Source organism: Macaca nemestrina, chromosome 11 (genome assembly GCF_043159975.1).
Source record: "Macaca nemestrina isolate mMacNem1 chromosome 11, mMacNem.hap1, whole genome shotgun sequence".
NCBI classification, from domain to species: domain Eukaryota; kingdom Metazoa; phylum Chordata; class Mammalia; order Primates; family Cercopithecidae; genus Macaca; species Macaca nemestrina.
In genome coordinates, this window is record NC_092135.1 from 76,824,437 (window position 1) to 76,844,064 (window position 19,628).

General features: G+C 38.1%; 1 protein-coding gene and 1 long non-coding RNA gene across 12 annotated transcripts in view; one reads left to right on the forward strand and one right to left on the reverse strand.

Moving 5' to 3' along the window:
- LOC105499519 (uncharacterized) overlaps nt 1-19,628 on the forward strand; it is a 195,466-nt gene that overhangs the window by 94,396 nt on the left and 81,442 nt on the right. The gene's annotated exons all lie outside the window — the stretch shown is intronic.
- The window catches only part of LOC105499520 (coiled-coil domain containing 141), a 263,883-nt gene that overhangs the window by 82,053 nt on the left and 162,202 nt on the right, over nt 1-19,628 (reverse strand). For all 7 annotated transcript variants that reach the window (XM_011772110.3, XM_071073848.1, XM_071073845.1 and 4 more), the window contains exons 10-14: nt 17,194-17,335; nt 15,420-15,539; nt 13,565-13,756; nt 6,382-6,561; nt 173-352 (exon numbers count right to left, since the gene is read on the reverse strand). In XM_011772110.3, coding sequence (XP_011770412.2) covers nt 173-352; nt 6,382-6,561; nt 13,565-13,756; nt 15,420-15,539; nt 17,194-17,335 — 814 coding nt within the window. The remainder of the gene's footprint in view (nt 1-172; nt 353-6,381; nt 6,562-13,564; nt 13,757-15,419; nt 15,540-17,193; nt 17,336-19,628) is intronic.

A 19,628-nucleotide genomic window follows, 5' to 3' on the forward strand; every position in this document is an offset into this window, starting at 1 on the left:
GCTTTCTGCCTCTATGAGTTTGACGACAGGGACCTCATTTATAAGTGGAATCACACGATATTTATCCTTTTGTGTTTGGCTTATTTCACTTAGCTAGTGTTTTCAAGGTTCGCTCATGTTAGCCTGTGTCAGAATTTCATTCCTTTTCACACCCCATTGTCCCTTGCCTCACCTTTTTAAGCTGCTCTTTGAATGCCGCCCACTGCTGTTTGACAGGCTTGCTTTCCGTGGCTTTAAGCTGCCATGCCAGCCGAAGGAGGCTAAGTTCTTCCCGTTCTGCTTTCTGGTTTTCCATAGTGTTCTTCATGATGTACACTTCATTTTCCACATTTAGTATCTCATTCTCTTTTGCCTGTTAAATTAATAATTCATATAATAGCTTTTCTTTCCCAAGAGATACAGCTTTTTGTTGTATATAACTATTTGACGAGGCAAATTCTTTATCACAGCGAAAGCAGAGCACGGTTCTGACATCCCAACAAGTTCGAACTCCCTGCACAGAGGCACAGTTCAGCTCTCGGAACCCACATACTGTTCTTAGACGTCAGGTCCCCAGTTCTTCAAGACCCAAGGGGTGTTTGAATTCGTACCTAGGGTCTGGTTATTTCCTGGGGTTTAAAAGATTATTTAATGAGCAGAGGATCCAGAATTTTTGAAGTCAAGATTTAAAACATGCGTATAAGTATACCTATATGCATTTGAAAGATACTCTATCTTTTATTTTAACACGCTCATTAGAATACATCAAAATATCAGTATTGAGGAATAGGAGGGGACAGGATGTTCTGGACCACTGTTTTTCTTTTTCTTTAAACTATTCCATTGTATACATTGCAATTATTTTAAATGTCCTTTGCTGTTTCTCAAGTTCCTCCATTTTGTGAGAACTGAAATGGGTCTGCATCTCTGTATTCAGAACTACATCATACACCGGAAGCACAGTACCTAAAATCGAAGATTTCACTTCCAAGCTTTCATATGTTCTGGTTTACTGATTAGAAATCTTTTAAACAATGGTTTTAAACAAAGGGAAATTCAATTAGTGGTAAAATGATAATAGCAAAGAGTAAGACTACGTGTGCTTTATTTCTGTAGAAACATTTAAAAAATGCACAGGAACATTCATTTGGCAAAACAGTTATTATTATTTTTACTTTAGTAGCCAGCCTTTCTCAATAAATCTTCAAATTTTTATCATCTCAATGACAGCAATTGATAGTATCATAAATATTTAACAGGATAGGCCGGGCGCGGTGGCTCAAGCCTGTAATCCCAGCACTTTGGGAGGCCGAGACGGGCGGATCACGAGGTCAGGAGATCGAGACCATCCTGGGTAACACAGTGAAACCCTGTCTCTACTAAAAATACAAAAACTTAGCCGGGCGAGGTGGCAGGCGCCTGTAGTCCCAGCTACTCGGGAGGCTGAGGCAGGAGAATGGCGTGAACCCGGGAGGCGGAGCTTGCAGTGAGCTGAGATCCGGCCACTGCACTCCAGCCTGGGTGACAGAGCGAGACTCCGTCTCAAAAAAAAAAAAAAAAAAAATTTAACAGGATATTTTAAAGATAGGCCATTTTATTTTAAAATTATTTTAAATGATATTGATATTGTGCACTTATATTTTTATATAATTTTATAAAGTGGCAACTAATTCCAAAAAATATATATATTTGTAGGTCCTAAATGAGGATTCCTCCATGAACTTAATAATCTAGTAATAAAATGATATATTCCCTCATTATTAATAATGATACATAATAAATTATGAAAGATATTAGACAACTCAGCAGAATCCACCCCAAATTATACTTTTATCTATATAATAAAGTTATCTTTCACATATTTTAAAGAAATGATTAACCAGAATGTAATGTACTATATAATTTAACATAAATTTTGAAACCGCAGCATGCCAATGACAACTTTAATCAGAAGGATATGGTGGATTCTGAGTGAGGTCTAGAGAAAGGAGAGCTATAGTAGGATTCGTAGATGTCTAGCTAGTAGGATCTGTGAAAAGTGATCCTGTATTTGGCAGATGAATATTTTGGCCACTCAAGAAGATTGAATAATTTGCCTGAGGTCTAATCAGTAAACACAGTACTCATTTTACTTCCGTGTAGGGCATGGAAACTTTTTGCCATAATCCAGTCTAAATAGGCGACTAAAGCATTCCTTTTTCACTTGTATTCATGCACCATAAATGGTTTTCTGATGTCTTACTTTTCAGATACCTTGATAATAGGAAGGCTGTATCCCAGATAGCATTCTTGGTACTGACCATTATAAATAAATAAATTGGAAGTTTCATCAAGATGTCTGTCATAATTTGAACCTGAATCAATTTCTCTGATCTTAATGATTTTTAGATGAACTGAACAATTTTCTATTTCTGGCTTGAAAATATGAGCCACGACAACCCAATAAAGAACAGAACACTCAATTGAATATACCAGCTGGCCTCTGCCTTCTTGACGAGCAAACTGGTCACCATGATTCAGCAATAATGTTTGTTTAAAAGCCTAGTGGTCCAAAAGATATCATGAGAATGAAAAAAATTGTTTTACTTACTTTACCAACAATTTCATCTCTCCAAATGTTGCTAACCAATAAATTTCATTATCATGTGGGCTTTAATTTTAATCAGTAAGGAGGAACTTATTTATCATATGATAGTGGCAAAGACCTTGGGGTAGAGTGACCATGTTTATGACATCAAGATAAAAGACCACCAGAGCACAGTAGTAAAATACATGCTATTTCTGGGAGATCTAAGTAGGCATTGAATATTATGATAACCTAAGTTTATTTAGATATAGATTCAAAATATAATTTGGAATGAGTTATTGTTGCAGATCTTTAAAAACGAAAATCTGATTGTACAATCTTAAACATTCTAAATAAGTAACAAAGGACTTCTGGGTAGAATGGAGTAGCCAGTGGCAGAGCAGTGCTTTTGCTTAGAATACCTAGAAAAGCTAGGTAAAATGCAGAGGGAATCCATTTGAAGGAAGCAGAGAGCTGCTCTGCAACCAGAACTAGAGAGGCTGACTCCAGAGAGGGAAGAACCTGACAGTGGTGAGCTCATCTGTCATCCCAGGGGCATTTCCCAATTCTGTGCAGACAGGAGGCTGATAATCAAGACTTCCCTGGAGCAGAGAAACCAACAGAGATTTTGGCAGACACTTGGAGGGCTTCAAGCACAATGATCTTCTTCTAAAGAAGATTGACAAAATACCAGGGGTATATGGGGCAGTGGATTAAAAAACCTAAGCTAAAGGCCTCTGAAAAGCAGAGTGGAGTTTTTCAGCAGACAACCCAAACAAAGATTGGAGTTTGTGACCTGCCAGGGGCACAGATCTCAGAGAAAGCACCTGGCTCTCAATATAAAACTCTGGGAGCCTGAGGGGACAGGACTACACTGCAAACACAACTCTGCCAGCTTCTGATTGGCTTCAGTGATTGCCTACCAACACCTGCCTGGAGAAAGAAGGGCGACCCTTTCTAGAAGAAGAAAACACCATCTGCCGATCCTCCAATTTTTTATACATAATGTCTGGCATTTGATAAATATTCACTAGTGCTGCCAAGACACAGGACTACAGGACTGGAAACCAAGTGAAAAATTAGACAATAGAAACCGCTCCAGATCGGCCGGGTGCTGTGGTTCATGCCTGTAATCCCAGCACTTTGGGAGGCCGAGGTGGGCAGATCACTTGAAGTCAGGAGTTCGAGACCAGCCTGGCCAACGTGGTGAAACCCCGTCTCTACTAAAAATACAATTATTTGCTGGGCCTGGTGGCGGGCACCTGTAATTCCAGCTAATCTAGGGACTGAGGCATGAGAATCGCTTGAACCCGAGAGCTGGAGGTTGAAGGGAGCTGAGATCGCGCCACTGCACTCCAGCCTGGGTGACAGAGCGAGACTCTATCTTAAAAAAAAAAAAAAAAAAAAAAAAGAAAGGAAAGAAAGGAAAAAAAAAGAAAGAAAGAGCTCCAGATCCAAATGTTGTAGTTAGCTGACAAGCACTTTAAGTGCCTAGGGTTAATATATGGTTCAAGAAAGTATTGGAAGGATGGGAAAAGTGCAGACAAGAAACAGAATTTCGAATTTCGTCAGCAATTTAACTCTAATAAATAAAAGTACCAACTGTATATTCCAGAACTAAAATTTCTGAAATTAAGTTAGTAATAAGATAGACAAAATTATGCAGTTTGAAAGTATTTGAATTCCCTTAGGTAAATCACAAACATATATAATCAACAGATGGGAGAAGATTGATTGAACCATGTAAAAGTGTGAGAGAGAGACAGAGCAATAGATAGATGGATAATACATGTTCTAAATGTTCTAAATGAAAAAAATATATATATATTTTTTACAGTAAAGTACCTAGATCACATAGGTACATGGGCAAATTGCTTAGCAAGTTTTCTTTAATGCTTAAGGATAGTGTTGGATAAATTAGAATTAGCTAATGCATCTTTTATTTCCAAGTAGGTGTAACAAGAATGGTCTTCAAACAACAAAAGTTGAAACAAGACAAAGAGAAAATTGTAGCTCAAAGTAGATGAGGGTAGTTAGACCCTAACTCTTCCAAATGAATTCAGGCTCCAGACTGAGATTAATCACATCCCAGGTACAGAGAAAATTGCAGCTGTCAGTTATCTTTGAAAATCTACAGAAACTAGAAGGGCCATAAAATTAGAGAACAGAAAATGCCCTGATTTTCAAAAGGAGGAAAGGATGGATTACACAATTTACAGATTGGTAAGCTTCACACTGAAAATCAGTGCAGTAAGTTCATTACCTATCAAGCACTTTGTGAGCATTTTGGAAAGAATGCCTTGATCACAAGGAGCCATCCTGATCTATGTCAAATTATGTCTGTGTCATTGATAGGATACTAGGTAGGTAAACCTTCTTTTGAGCAGTTTATTTGAGAAAGTCTCCCATTATAGACTTAATACAAAGATTATGAAGTAGTGGCTGAATTAAGCATTATTGGGAGCATTCATGATTATTTTAAAAACTGGTTAATCAATAGACTGCTTCATGAACTGGAATGTCAATCTGCCCTTTAGGCATTTATATTTAAGAACTAATTGCTGCCATAGAAAGCTTACTTGTCATATCTACAGAATTAAACCCAAGACAGATGGCTAATATACTACTAGATAGGTTCAAATTAGTTTAGCAAGATGGGATCATGTGTGAAGACTAACAAAATAAAATTAAATAAAAAAATATAAAAACTCATATTTGTATAAAAAAGGTAAATGGCTGATACAGGTATGATATGGGAGAGACATGGTTTGACAGAAGCTGCAATAAAAATATTATGAGAGTTTTGTTCTATCACAAGCTTAACACGTACCAGCAAAGTGAAACTACTGCTAAAAATGTTAGCATAATTGTAGGTCTCATTAGTAAATAATAATGTCCAGTTTATTGTACTCTGTGTTGCACCTGTAGTTCACTTTTTGGTTACATTTAATGAATGATCTCGACAAACCACAGAAAATCCTGAGAAGGGGGGATCAATCGCATAGAAAGAAAAATAAAGCTCCTTCATAAATGATGGAAAGGATTTCTAATGCTGCAGAAAACACTCAGACATAGCAAACTGTTTTTAATGTTGGAAGGACTTTCATATATAAGAGAAATTAAATATGAATACTTTTTGTCCCTGTGTAGCTACAGAAGATTAGGAGTAGATATGGAAACAGATATATTTAACATTAAAAAAAAAAAAGCTTTCTAGCAGCTGGCATTCTCCAACAATGAAATGAGCAGTTTCATTAGGAAAATACTTGAGGTATTGAAAGAGAAGTGGACTAACCATCTTTTAAGTATCCTACAGGGAATTTAATATTGGTTATGGGTGGATATAAGGATTCTAGAACATTTTACAGACATAATTCAAGACAGCTAAAGGTTAGGGTATTTTTCTAAATACAATGGACCTTTACAACAAAAAGATCTGCTAAGGTAAGAAACTCTTCAAAAGAAGATTCATCTTAGAAGTTGTCTTTAGCCCCCAGAAATTTTGAAAGGACCTTGTTGCATGCTTTCAACATAACACGGAACTTTTGGGTGGACTTCTGAGGACTCTATTTAATAATAACAATGTTGCATTTGGATTACAGTCACTCTTCCTTCTTAATAGTTAAAACAACCTTCCTGTTATAAACTAACCAAAGTTCTAGGCCAAGTAAGCATTTAAATATTGGGCTTCAGGACTGGTCTAGGTTGAATGAAGCTAACGAGAACTTCCTAGGAGAGAACTGCTGATTAGTAGACAGCTGAACCTTTGAAATTATTATTTTGACTTTGATGAGTAATCCTAGCAGAAGGTGTGATCCATTTAATGTCATTCTTACCATGTTTATTAAATTAAGGAACTCAAGCCCTAGATCTTGTGTTACAAAACTCTTCTTTAAAAATAGCGGCCACTGCTTCTCAGTCGAGTCAGAACAAGGCTTGGCTTTAGCATCATCCTGCTCCTTCTGAGGGATTTTGGTTTCATAAAATTCTTTTAAGCTCTGAAACTGCATCTCTACCTAAAAAAGAAAAAGAGGGTTAAGAACACTCAAACACATTTTTTTAAAGAAAAAGAACAGTAGATTCCAATAAAAGCCTATATAAAACCTAAAACTACATTTTCTGAATTTTTAATTTTTAAACATTTTATTTATTTATTTATTTATTTATTTATTTATTTATTTATTTATTTATAGAGATAAGGTCCTTTGCTCTGTCACACAGGCTACAGTGCAGTGGCACGATCATAGCTCACTGCAGCCTCCATCTCTTGGGGTCAAGCGATCCTCCCTCCTCATCCTCCAAGTATTAATAGTTAAAAACTACAGACTATAGGCACTCAACACCAGGCCTGGCTAATTTTTTTTGTTGTTTTTTTCGTTTTTGTAGAGATGAGGTCTTGCTATGTTGCCCAGGTTGGTCTCGGACTCCTGGGCTCAAGAGATCCTCCTGTCTTGGCCTCTCAAAGTGCTGGGATTACAGGCATTAGCCACCAACCCCAGCCCATTTTCAGAATTTTTAAAATAATTATTGAATGTTTTCAACTTATTGAAAAGATATAAAAATCTATTTGGATTGTTGATTGTTTGGGTAGAACACTGAGCTGACAGGTTTATTAAGCATAAAAACTAATTATTGAAGCCAACATCATATTTATAAATTCTGTGTTTGTGTGTTTTTCAATTTGGGACAATGTATGTCAAAGACCTGTGTGGTTTCATTTAAAGCCAAGTTTCATAATTCAGAAGAAAGATGCATACATAGAATCAGATAATACAAATCAGTAAGAAATACAGGCCAGTGAAAGATGATTAGTAATTAGTAAATCACGATTTACTTCTAATCAGCAATAAACCAGAATAAAAAAGTATAAATAATTCTTAATGTTCTGCCAAAGTATTAATATTAAACTGCCTCCATGAGCTAATCTCTTATTAAGGTACATTACTATGCCTCCCTGGAATTATATTTTCTCATTTGCTAAGCAATATAAGCAATATTAGATCATTTTAAATCACTCTCCTTGAGCAGAGTTTATATAAAATCAAATGTGTCTGTAGACCTACAGATTAATATGTAATTGGATGATATAGAAATAGTAGAAATTATTTGACACAAGTTTGTATGCATTTTCAGTAACACCAATGCCTGACAGGACTAGATTTAAAGAGCTCGTAACTCCCAACCTAAACATGGTAAGAAATCTCAGGCAATGGTTAGTCACTATATTTTAAAGATTTTAACATTGTTCTTGATTTAACTGAACTTGATAGGAGAGCCTGCAAATAGCTCTCAGAAACAGAAGCTCTCTCCTCATTTCCATATTCCACTTATACACGCCTCTACGTTTTGCTGATGCTTGTTCCCTCAGCCCAGAATGATCTTTCCTCAATTTTCCTCTCTTATTTATCCTTCATGAGCAGTTAAAATGCCACTTCCTCCATGGAGCCTTCTAAGATGCCCTAGTAATAATTAACTATTTTGGGAGGTATTCAAAGATAGTTCTAGGAGAAAGAGAGCCATAATCAAATTATTACAACACAGAGACACATATACAGACAATATTATGGGCACACTGAGGAGAGGCCACCAACTCTATATATGGAGTAAATAGGGAAGCGCTTCCCAAAGGAAGTCACATTTGATCTGTGTCTTGAGTAATTGTCCAGGGTGAGAAGGCGTCAAAGGGGATCCCGGATGGGAGGGATAACTTGTGTAAAAGTGTGAAACACTAGCTGTGAAGACACTCACTGGTTCAGAGGACAATACATGATCTTAGTGTGAGTGAAGTACAGGTTACACAAGCTGAGTGGTAAGATAAGAGACGGAGGGATATTTGTGCTGGGATAAAGCTGGCCAGCAAGTTTCAACCTGTCTCCTACTGTAACCAACATAATTGAGATACATTCTGATTAGGTTGAAACCACTGATAGATGACTCGGAATCAGCATGGCAATCATCAGGCCTTCAATAAGGTCATCCATTATATGCTGGGTGTCAATATTATGGGCAGTCAGTTATGTGCAATTCTCAAAACACAAACTTTAATTCATCCTTCTTTTCTAACTGCTCAAAAAAGCCTCCTTGAATGCAAATGAGAACCATATTATTACGGAAATTCCCTTAACTCTGTACTAGTTGACTTAGGTGAATTAATGGGAGATTTTATTCATTTTTGGTAAAAGTTATTTGCAACTTGCTTTATTACACTTGTCAAATTACCTGAATTTCAGGAGGTAATGTGATCAGATTTGCCTTAGTACGACTTTTGTTTTGCCTACAAAGAGAAGGGGAGTGTGAAGGGGTAAAAACAGGAGGCAAACTGAGCAGGCAGAAGATGACATCATTAAGCTGGATAAGAGATCATGACAGCCTGAACCGAGGAAGTGATGGTGCAAGTGCAGAGAAAGGGGAGTTCAGAAATCATTTAGGTTGGCTCAATAAACAGATATGGAAGAGCACGGCCTTTGAAATAGGAAAAACAAAAGGGAAATAATTTGGGATGAAACTTCAGCTTTGACGTTTGCTAGTGCTTGATCTTGCATACCTCATCCTTCAGAGCCTCAGTTTCCCATATTTACAAAATGGGGATCATAGTAACTAAAACATAGGGTGCTATAAGGATTAAATAAAATCAGGAATGAAAAGCACAGTACCTAGTACAAAATAAATGCTCAGTGAGAAAGTGATTGAAAGAGACATAGAAGCTTCTAAATAGCATTCCTGAAAGGATGGTGGAGTCATTAACCCAATGCCAAAATACAGAAGGAAAAGCATATTTGAGGAAAAGCCACCAGCTGTGTTTTGCTGAGTTGGAGGAGCCTACAGGATACATAACTAACTGAAAGCACTGGTTTAGAGCTCAGGAGAGTTGGGGCTCAGGAACCACTTTTGAGTTATTGGTGAAGAAACTATAGGTGGGAATGTGGTTTTTGTAAAAAAAAAAAAAAAAAAAAAAGTGGGTACAATGTGCAAAAGAGAGGGCACATGCAAGAACTCTATGACCCACCATGCTTTAAGAACAAAAAAGAAAAGTGAACTAGGAGTAAGGACAAGGAACAGACAAAGAAGTAGATAGGATTATTCCACTTATGTGAAATATTCAGAAAAGGCAAACCTAGAGAGACAGAAAGTAGATCAGTGCTTGCCTGAGGCTGGGGGTGGGAGCCAGGACTGCCTAAAAATGTAAGCCAGTGCTCTTCTGGGGATGATGGACATACACTAAAACTGGAGTGCTATGGTGGTTGCATGATTCTATAAATATAGGAAAAATCACGACATTATGAAATATGTGAGTTTCATGCTATGTAAATTATACCTCAGTAAATCTGTTATTAAAAAAAAAAAAACCCAAAGGAGGTGAGAGTCGGTAACTGGGTTAAATAAATGCTGCAGAAAGATTAAGCAGGATGAAGACTGAAAATATACTATTTCATCTGTCAACCAGTAGGTAGCTTAAAAGAATGTTTTTAATGGAGTGAAGAGGTGGCAAGTGGAAGGGTTGAGACAGGAATAAAGCGAATTGCAGTGGGACAAGGACAGGATGAGCAAGTAGAGGTGAGGAATATCTTCTTCCCATTTCAAGAGTCCAAATTTGAGCCTGTGCATCATGAAGAAACCCCATTTCTTAAAAAAAAAAAAAATAGCTGGGCTTGGTGGCACATACCTGTAGTCCCAGCTACCTGGGAGGCTGAGGTGGGAAGATCACCTGAGCCTGGGAAAGTTGAGGCTGCAGTGAGCTGTGATCATGCCACTGCACTCCAGCCTGGGCGACAGAGTGAGACCCTGTCTCCCAAAAAAAAAAAAAAAAAAAAGGTCTACATTTGAAGAGAAATAAAATGATGGAGTGGTAGCCTTGGTGAGGGCAAGACTATATGGACATAACTGTAGAACAAAGGGAAAGAAGCAATGGAAAAGAAATCTTTTAAAAATCAGAGGATGGCCGGATGTGGTAACTCACACCGTAATCCCAGCACTTTGAAAGGCCAAGGCGGGCAGATCACCTGAGGTCGGCAGTTCGAGACCAGCCTGGCCAACATGGAGAAACCCTTCTCTACTAAAAATACAAAAATTAGCTGGGTGTGGCGGCGCATGCCTGTAATCCCAGCTACTCCTGGCTGAAGCAGGAGAATCGCTTGAATCCAGGAGGTGGAGGTTGCAGTGGGCCAAAATTGCGCCATTGCACTGCAGCCTAGGCAACAAGAGTGAAACTCCATCTCAAAATAATAATAAATAATAATAATAAAATTAAAAAAAATAAAATTAGAAGATGATTGCCGGAGCTAGATGCTGAAGGATGTAGGAATATTTTCATTTATTGGAACCCATGGAGGATGGGTGAATATGTCAACAAGTTTGGAAGTCAAGGCCATTATTGTCAATGGCTTCATTTTTTTTTTTTCAGTGACATATGAGTTAAGAACATTGGATGAGATTTAGAGATAGAAACTAAGGTAATATGCTTGAGAATTGCTACCAAATGGGAACCAACTAGGGAGCATATGGGAGACCCAGCTGAGGCAGAGGCCCGTGCATTTGTAATGGGGCCAATCAGCACAATTGTATGATTTTCCACTGGAGTGTCTGGAAGCTTGGAAAGAAAGGCTGAGTAAACAGACTATTGGATTGATCTCGTATTGGGAGTTGGCAGGGGTTAGTCAGGGTGGAGGGCAGGGAGTTGACGGGATGGAGAATGGAAAGGAAATGAGTAACCATTAGCTAGTGAGGAAGAAAGGAAAGCCAGAGGAGGAGTGAAGTAATGTACGGGGAGCATCGCCAGGATTGGAAGGATGGAAGCCTCTGCCAGGTAGAAAAACAGATTTAGCAGAAAATAGAAAGCAGGAAGCTAGAATGTTCTGATTAAATTGTTGTTTGCAAAGCTAAGCCTCCTGGTCCAAAGGCCAGAGTGGATCAAAGTGGATGCTTAACTGAAAGCTGAGGAGGTTCATTTTTGGCAAAGAAGATGCAGAAGGCAAGCACTTCTTTGTAGCTTCTCTACCATTTCATGTACTGCATTATAATATTCATCAACAAGATAATTCTGTCAGTTGGGAATAGTTTGGAACTTGCCAAACCATGAGAGTTTAGGGTCAAGAACTAAAAAGAACATGAAGGATAAATGCTCGAGGGGATGGGTACACCATTCTCCATGATGTGATTATTACACATTGCATGCCTGCCTCCAATCATCTCATAAATATATATACCTATGTATGCACAAAAATCAAAAATTAAGAAAAAAGAAAAATAAAGAGAAAAAGCTAAAAAGTCAGAAGGGACAAACAGTTGAGTAAAAATGTAGAAAAGGATGCAGTGGTGAACTGAGAATATTATAAAGGAATTGGACAGAGGAGAGGTGTGCCGGCAGGATGGTGGTGGTGAGAGTTAAGAAGGAAGGTGTTGAGAAGGTGGAGGTAAGAAGAGGAAAAAATCAAGCACATACTTGTCTTGGGTTGGCTCCACCCTTGAGTGAACCCTGCTGGCTCCGCCTCCCACTAACCAGCACCTCTCTGCCTGAAGAGGAGAGTGATTTATATTTGCATGGGGGTTACTAGGATAGGGGTTAAATAAAGTGAGACTCTAGGGCTTTTCTATTACTGATGCCAGCTTCAAGAAGCAATGACCTTTGAGATGGAATCCAGTGTACTAGAGGGAATATTAGAGGTTGTCTAGCATAACCAGACAAAATAAGGCCTCGGAAGAAACTCTGAGGGGTAACATAGGAAGACACATCATACAAGGCAGATTCGAGACTGAACCCAGTAGCCTGTATTTTGCAATTCTGTGTATTTCAAATGAACCACACTAACTGCTAAGGTATTCAAAAAGATCTATGGTTTAGAAGATGACTATTTTGGGCTGGGCGCGGTGGCTCAAGCCTGTAATCCCAGCACTTTGGGAGGCCGAGACGGGCGGATCACGAGGTCAGGAGATCGAGACCATCCTGGCTGACACAGTGAAACCCCGTCTCTACTAAAAAATACAAAAAAACTAGCCGGGCAAGGTGGCGGGCGCCTGTAGTCCCAGCTACTCGGGAGGCTGAGGTAGGAGAATGGCGTGAACCCGGGAGGCGGAGCTTGCAGTGAGCCAAGATCACGCCACTGCACTCCAGCCTGGGCGGCAGAGCGAGACTCTGTCTCAAAAAAAAAAAAAAAAAAAAAAAAGGAAGATGACTATTTTGAAATAATTTTGTTGTCTGTTTAGGATATTGTAAATATTTGTAGGATGTAGTAAAATTTATTCCAGTATAACTAGTTTGTTTATTTGTGCATATCCCATACTATCCACACATACAAATTTGTATGTTTTTAATAAAACAACTTATTTTTTGAGCCTTTGTATGGTGCCTTGAAGAATGTGGAAAAAAACAAAAAACAAATAAACAGAATCTCAGAACCCCAAAGTCACTATGCCCAAGGGAAGGTTAAGCTTGGGAACTGGGTCACACACACAAAAACTACTTTGCTTTTGTTTCCAAACAGATAACTGTAATTTTACAGCTTTATGTCATAGACTCTACTCCCTCTTTTCACATGTTTATCTTATGTAAAATGTAGATTTACTGGGTGTGCAACAATGCATAATTTACTTTTTCCCCATGTAAAAATGTAGGTTTTCACATGTAAAATGTAGATTTGCTGAGGCTAATCAGAGCCTCACAAGAATGTAACCAGCTGCCTCACTGCCTATCCTCCCTCCTTTTTGTTTTCCTCGTGCTTGCCCTTTCTCCTTTAAATACTGAAGTTCCCCAACCCCCCTTTGGAAAAAAGCACAGGTCACAGGTGCTCCTGGGATTTTTATTTTTTCCCAGGCACATCTCAACCTTGGCTAAATAAACCTTTATAGATTGAGAACTGCTGCAATCACTCTTTGGTTTACAAGAACACAGGGCCTGTAAGTGATCCCATGCACAGGGGTAGAGGACATGGAACTACCCACCAAGGCAGAGCATATATCCCCACAGAAAGCAAGGACATGGGCAGTGGCCACCTTGCTGAAGAAGGTTAACACATAGTACTATACCTCCTCTGATGACCTCAGAAATGCTACGTAAGTTTGCAGGACTTGTGATCTGTAGTCAATGCTTTGGGCAAATAGGTTTAATTCTTCTGTTAGCCATCTAGCTTTAGAGGAAAGTGATACCATTTCATCAGATTCAAATTCGCTTTTCTCCATCATGGTTTTTGCAGCTGCTTCTAATTCATGTGATGTCTCCTGTAAAATCAAAGCACTGGAGGTCAGAAACTGACAGGGGAATCATGAACATTCACATTTCATTATCTTCTGCATATCCATCAATTATGATTACTAATTGAACTTATACCAAGAATCTCCTCAATAAAGAACAATAAAGAAAGACACAACTTCCAAAAAAAAAAAAAAGAAGGGCACTTTAGAATGAAAATCATCACAAATTATTCTTGGTTCTATCAGCTATATTTATTTTGAGCACTCTATTTTCTGTGTCACAGATAAAAGAAAGGTTGTTTGGTATGAAAGGTTAAAAATGTTTTAAATAATTTAAATGAATTAATTATACATGAGATTGCTATTTGAAATTTAACAATACTTCTAGCAAATTCCTAAACTAATTTTATTATATAAGAGATGGCAAATTTACAAAACTTATTCATTAGTTTTTAGTTTACAAAAAGATGACATATCGATAGTGCAGTCTTATTTAAATCTCTATCTAGAAGGGCTAGTAGGGAAAATATCACATATCAGGCCTAAATAACCTAAAAAGTCAGTGACTTTGACTTGCTCAGGGATGTTCTCCTATGTTTTCTTCTGAGTGTAATTTCTGTTACGTGAACTCCAACCACTGATTAAATGGACGAATAGAAATTGTAGCCATGACGATTACGCATGTCATAGAAAGAGCCATGTAAAATTTCATGTGAGAACAACCTCAAAACCAAGCAAAATGAAAGAAAAAAGCTCTGCAGCAATGAGAGATTGCTTCCCTACTTGTGATTAATATGCTTCCCAAGTACTCCACTGAATGAAGGCAATTTTAATTTACAGGCTCTGCTTCATGATAGCACTGTGGGAAGGAGAGAAGTGGGGAATTTCTTCCCTTGTAATCTCCTTCCCATTTCTAAAATGTTTAACATTAAAAAATGAAATTGAGTTCAGACATAAGCTTTAAGTATTCTAAATAATAAATAAAAAATACTCCATTTAACAAAAAATTAGTGTGTTTGTGAGTTTCCGGTGGGGACACAGTCCATGAAGGAGGCTCTTCTGCTGAGAACTGGAGTCACAGGGCTCTTCCTGTGGACCTGGGAGAACCAACCAGAGGAGGGCACTTGACTTAGGTCCTTAAACTTTCCTGGAGCAGACAGAAACTTCAGGGCAGGTTTGGAGCTAAGCACCATGTGAAACGGGTATGGGGGAGCTGGAGAAGGTGCTATGATGGGGGTATGGCACTTTCTGTCTCTGAGTGTTAGGTAAGCAAACAAGGTTGTTTTTATTTATATCCTTGGAATCTTGCAATAATGCACGTTGCTTCTGGTAATTTTTTGGTAACTTGCTCCTGCAGAAAAAATTGCCAATAGTCAGAGAAGCACTGTCCCTGCCTCCTCTGTCACCCCCAAAATGAAGCTTTTTGTGAGAAACTGCCCAGGCAAGAAAGGGAACCAAATGACCAATACCCAGCTGTAATGCTGACTTTCAGTGAGCACAAATGTCCTAATAAATGCATATATAAAAATAATTTAGACATGTAAGAATATGAGTTTTTAAGTCATTGTGTGCTACATACGAATTTAGAATTGTAAACCTCAAGGGCGCTAGGATTGTTTATAGCTATCAAATAATTTAAAAATTATATTTACAAAATTATAGCCATAATAATCATTCTCGTTTTACTCACCTTAGCTTGGATATCTAGTTCCAGATATTTATTCAAAATCTTCTCTGATTCAGAACAGGTGGAGCCAACATCCATTGCATTAGAAAGCACTGGACTGATTTTCTGAATTGACATTTCCACCTTTAGGAGTGAATAATATATGGCAGTCTTAGTAATATATTTTTGCATATAGGTACACATATATGTCAGGAAGATAAATATTATTTTATAGATTCTCATTATACTTGAAATATATTTTACCAATATTAATCTAATATAGTTTTAAATATTCAGAATTTCATATTTTAATAATGCTGCTCTTCACAGGAGGTAATACTTGTGGCCCACCAACAAAGGTTATATGTGGAAAGGGATTTCTTTTATTAACAGCTGTGAGATATAAGCAATCATCCACATCCTCTAAGAACTTATCTGTATTACCTATGAAGGATAATGCACTTGCTAACACATCAACAGAGATGAATTTATCTGTGAGTGGAATGGCACCCAATTTACAGGCACATTTTAAAGGCAAGATCCAGAGCATGAGCACTGCAGTATTTTGGGAAGAGGGACTCTAGGGAAGCACCAAACCCTGGACATGTCGTAGTAAAACACAGGGGCATACTTAGGACATTTAATTGATGAACTTGGAGGACTATGATTTGATCCTCAGTGGACATGAGTCATTGACTAAAATGACCCTTGAAGGGCTCTGTTCCATTCAAGTTACATGCTTTGTCCCATTGCTCTAACTCCAGTCCATACTCCCCAGACTCAAATTGACTACGAATTGGCAATAGGACAAGTAGCAGCAGCTGAGGTCCTACTGGTCCACCACCACCAAATTAGGTTGGTTCTCAAGCTCCAGGGGATGCAGCACCACAGCTGCCACCATATTTGGAAACTCCCTGAACCCAGGCACCAGAACGAGGATAAAATTCCCAAGTTTCTGATTAATAACAGGTGAGGAGGCAATTTAAATACAGACATTGATATTTAATGTCCTCTCCAGTGAAGGGTACTAACTCTATTCATGTAAGTTCAGGCACATAAGTCCATCGTATCAAATGAAAACATCATTGAAAATTTGAGACCCAGCCTCTACAGCAAGATTCATTAGCATCAATGCCATTGAGATATTACTAGTTTTTGCTGAAGACAAATAATTTTTTTATTTAGTCAGATTGCAGCTCCTTAGTTTTATTCCCCTTTGGAAACAGGAAGTAAAATTCTTCCATACGAAGCCATCATGTTCACTTTGCAGAGAGGATTTTCACATGTGTGTTTATATGCAGAATGACTGTGTTGCCTTGCACTGGTCTAGTTCAATAAAATATAACAATGGCAATTTATTCCTTGAAAAACCTAAAACTCGTAATATTTGGTATCTGTCTATATATCAATCTATCTACCTACCTATAGTCCTGGTGTTGTATGGTACCATGGCAACAGAAACTTGTGCATATTTGAACCATGCTCAGAACGATGCACATGAAAAATCCACTCTATTCCCATATGTACTTGGTTCAGTTAACACAGTACTGTGCAAAGCGGGAACTGCCTTTGTGTATATACCTACAGGCCAGAGGCACAGACAGGCCACCTGGGTCAGGGGTGGTTGATGAACAATAGTGAATTACAACCGTGTCTAGTTCAATTAAAGGACCCAATGTGGAACATAAGGGCAGCCTAAGGAGACATGCCCCTGTCCTCCCACCATGCCCACATACTGCCCTACCATATCATCTATTACCACCAACTTAGATGTTTAAGTTTTAGTTGATGAAACTACCTTCCGTAGGTAACCCTCCACTGAGGCTGTTAGTTGTTGTTTCTTGAGAGCATATTCCTTGTGTGCTGAACACTGTTCGGTCAGATGATCCACTCGTCTCTTAATGCACCCCATCATCTCGTGGATGCCAGACACCTGAGAGCTGAACAGAGCAAACCAGCTGTTAATTCACTCTACCCCAATATAGAACACAGAGTATTTGAAAACAGATCTGCTTTCATGTTAGGTAGGCACTGGTAAAAGGCATCAGCTTTAGGATAATAGAAGTTAAGTAGCTATCATCTCGGTATAGCAGAAAGCAAAAACAAATTATATTCTTTTGTCAGTCAGTCCTGAGGGAAAAGATGAGTTATGGGTTTTTGCAACAAGGTCTAATCTTCTTTTCTAAAGGCTTACTTTTTAATATTTCTGTAGGATATTTTGAAAACCTGATGGCAAAGCCACAGTGTGTTTACCACGACTTTTCCTTAGGGTGTTATTTAAAAACTTCATTTATCTAAAGATGCTCTTTGAATAGAAATGTGGATCAGCCAATTAACAAAGCATTTACTAATCCAATAGGGTAAAATATTTATATAACACTAAGGTCCTTGTTCTCAATGATTATGAATGCTCAAGGCTGTATTCATTAGATGAAAACCAAGTTATCACCAACAATTAGAAATCAAATACACTTGTTGATAAAAAAAAGAAGCCAAGCCTCCCATTATCATTTTTTCGCCTGTGCTGGTCTCATGAGACAAAGAAAAGTGACATGAGAGCTCCCGCAACGAAAATGCGTCTAAAACAATGCATGAATTTTGAGTTGGACCCTACCTCTAGTCCAAAGATATCTTAACAGGTTTCCTAATATTGTTGAGGGAATGAACACTTTTAAATTTTCCAACCTATCCCTAAGACTATTTAAGAAGTTGATGTCTTTCATTTCCCCTCAGTCATTTCCTTCGCATACTGTATTAATAAAGATTAACATGATAGCTCTTAAATTTAATTACCGAGAGTTTAAAAAGAGCTCAGAACAAGGTACAGGTTTCAGTCAGTTTACCTCAAAATAATTAATTTATGACTCTGTAAAAATGAATTTAATTAGTAATGAAATGACGGCAAGATCCTAAATGACTGAGAGGTAAAGTAACCTCACTGGAGTGATGACGAGGCCGCTATAGAGCTGGAAAACACTGAGGTGTGTCTTGTGGACCACAGGAGTCTCAGATACGTTTAATTGGAGGAAAATATGAAACCACTATGAGTAATCTTATTCATGACACATAATGTTTCACAGATGTTACATTTTAAACATTTAGTTTTGCATTTTAATATGTAGAGACAGTGAAGAATATAATCAAGACATCAGGAGATTCTTCTCATTTATCATTAAGAAATAGTTCTTAATAACACTAAATTCCATAATTCTACAAAAGCAGTGTATTGGTGATATGAATTGTATTTTGACTAGGCTTTAGACTTTGAAATATTGTATGCTCAAAAGGCATTTAAAAGCCCAGTTTTCCTGTATACTTTAGGCTCCAAGTTTTCTGCAGAATATGGAAACCTGGAATGAGAAAAATAAATTGAATAAGGGGCATTGTGGAAAGAAGGTACAGAGAACAAAGGTTGTGAAAGGAAATGGGCAAACACACAGAGAAGAAATATAGCTGAAAGTGGCAGAAAATGCCATTACTAAAATAAAAGGAATTTGGAAATGATTAATACAATTAAGAAAGAAAAGCCAAGATAAAAAGGTGGCCACTCTCACCTCTGAGCTGCCCTGTGTGGTCCTACCCCAAATGCCCTCGGCAACCATTCCAGTTAGGGGCTATTTTACCAACTAAACTTAGAACACAGGCCTCCCTGGTCCCAAGAAGCTGTAGCTTGAAGGGGAGTCCAAATTCTGAATAGGCTACTCCCTGGGGGAAACTAGATCTCAGTAACCAGCTCCAGCCAAGCCTCTTGATTCCTGTTCACATTACTCTTCATTCCCTGGCCTTCTCCAAAGAATAAGACTGTTAGCCAGCTTCTTGCAGTTATCTATAAGTCCTAGCCATGATGTCTCAGGTACCAGAAGTACCAGAACTCAGACCCACTCTCTGACTCTCACCTGAACTTGCTCTAGCATCTCCTCCCCCTCCCAAATTTCCCACTTGAATCCCTACTTTGTCTTAATTATGATGCTCTAATTCAACACTCACACTAAGCCCAGCCTCCTCTTCGGCTATTTGAATCTAAAATGAACTCTCTTTCTAAAATGGCATCACTCGATTGTACAGTGTCATGGAAATACAGATTATAGATGCACACTTCTTATAAATTTGCATATAGTCATAATAATAGCTACTATTTAATACATTCTTGCACCAAACTTGCCACTTTGTTAAGTGCAATAGATGCATTATTTGATAGAATCCTTACAATAACTTTGTGAAGTGTCAGAAAAG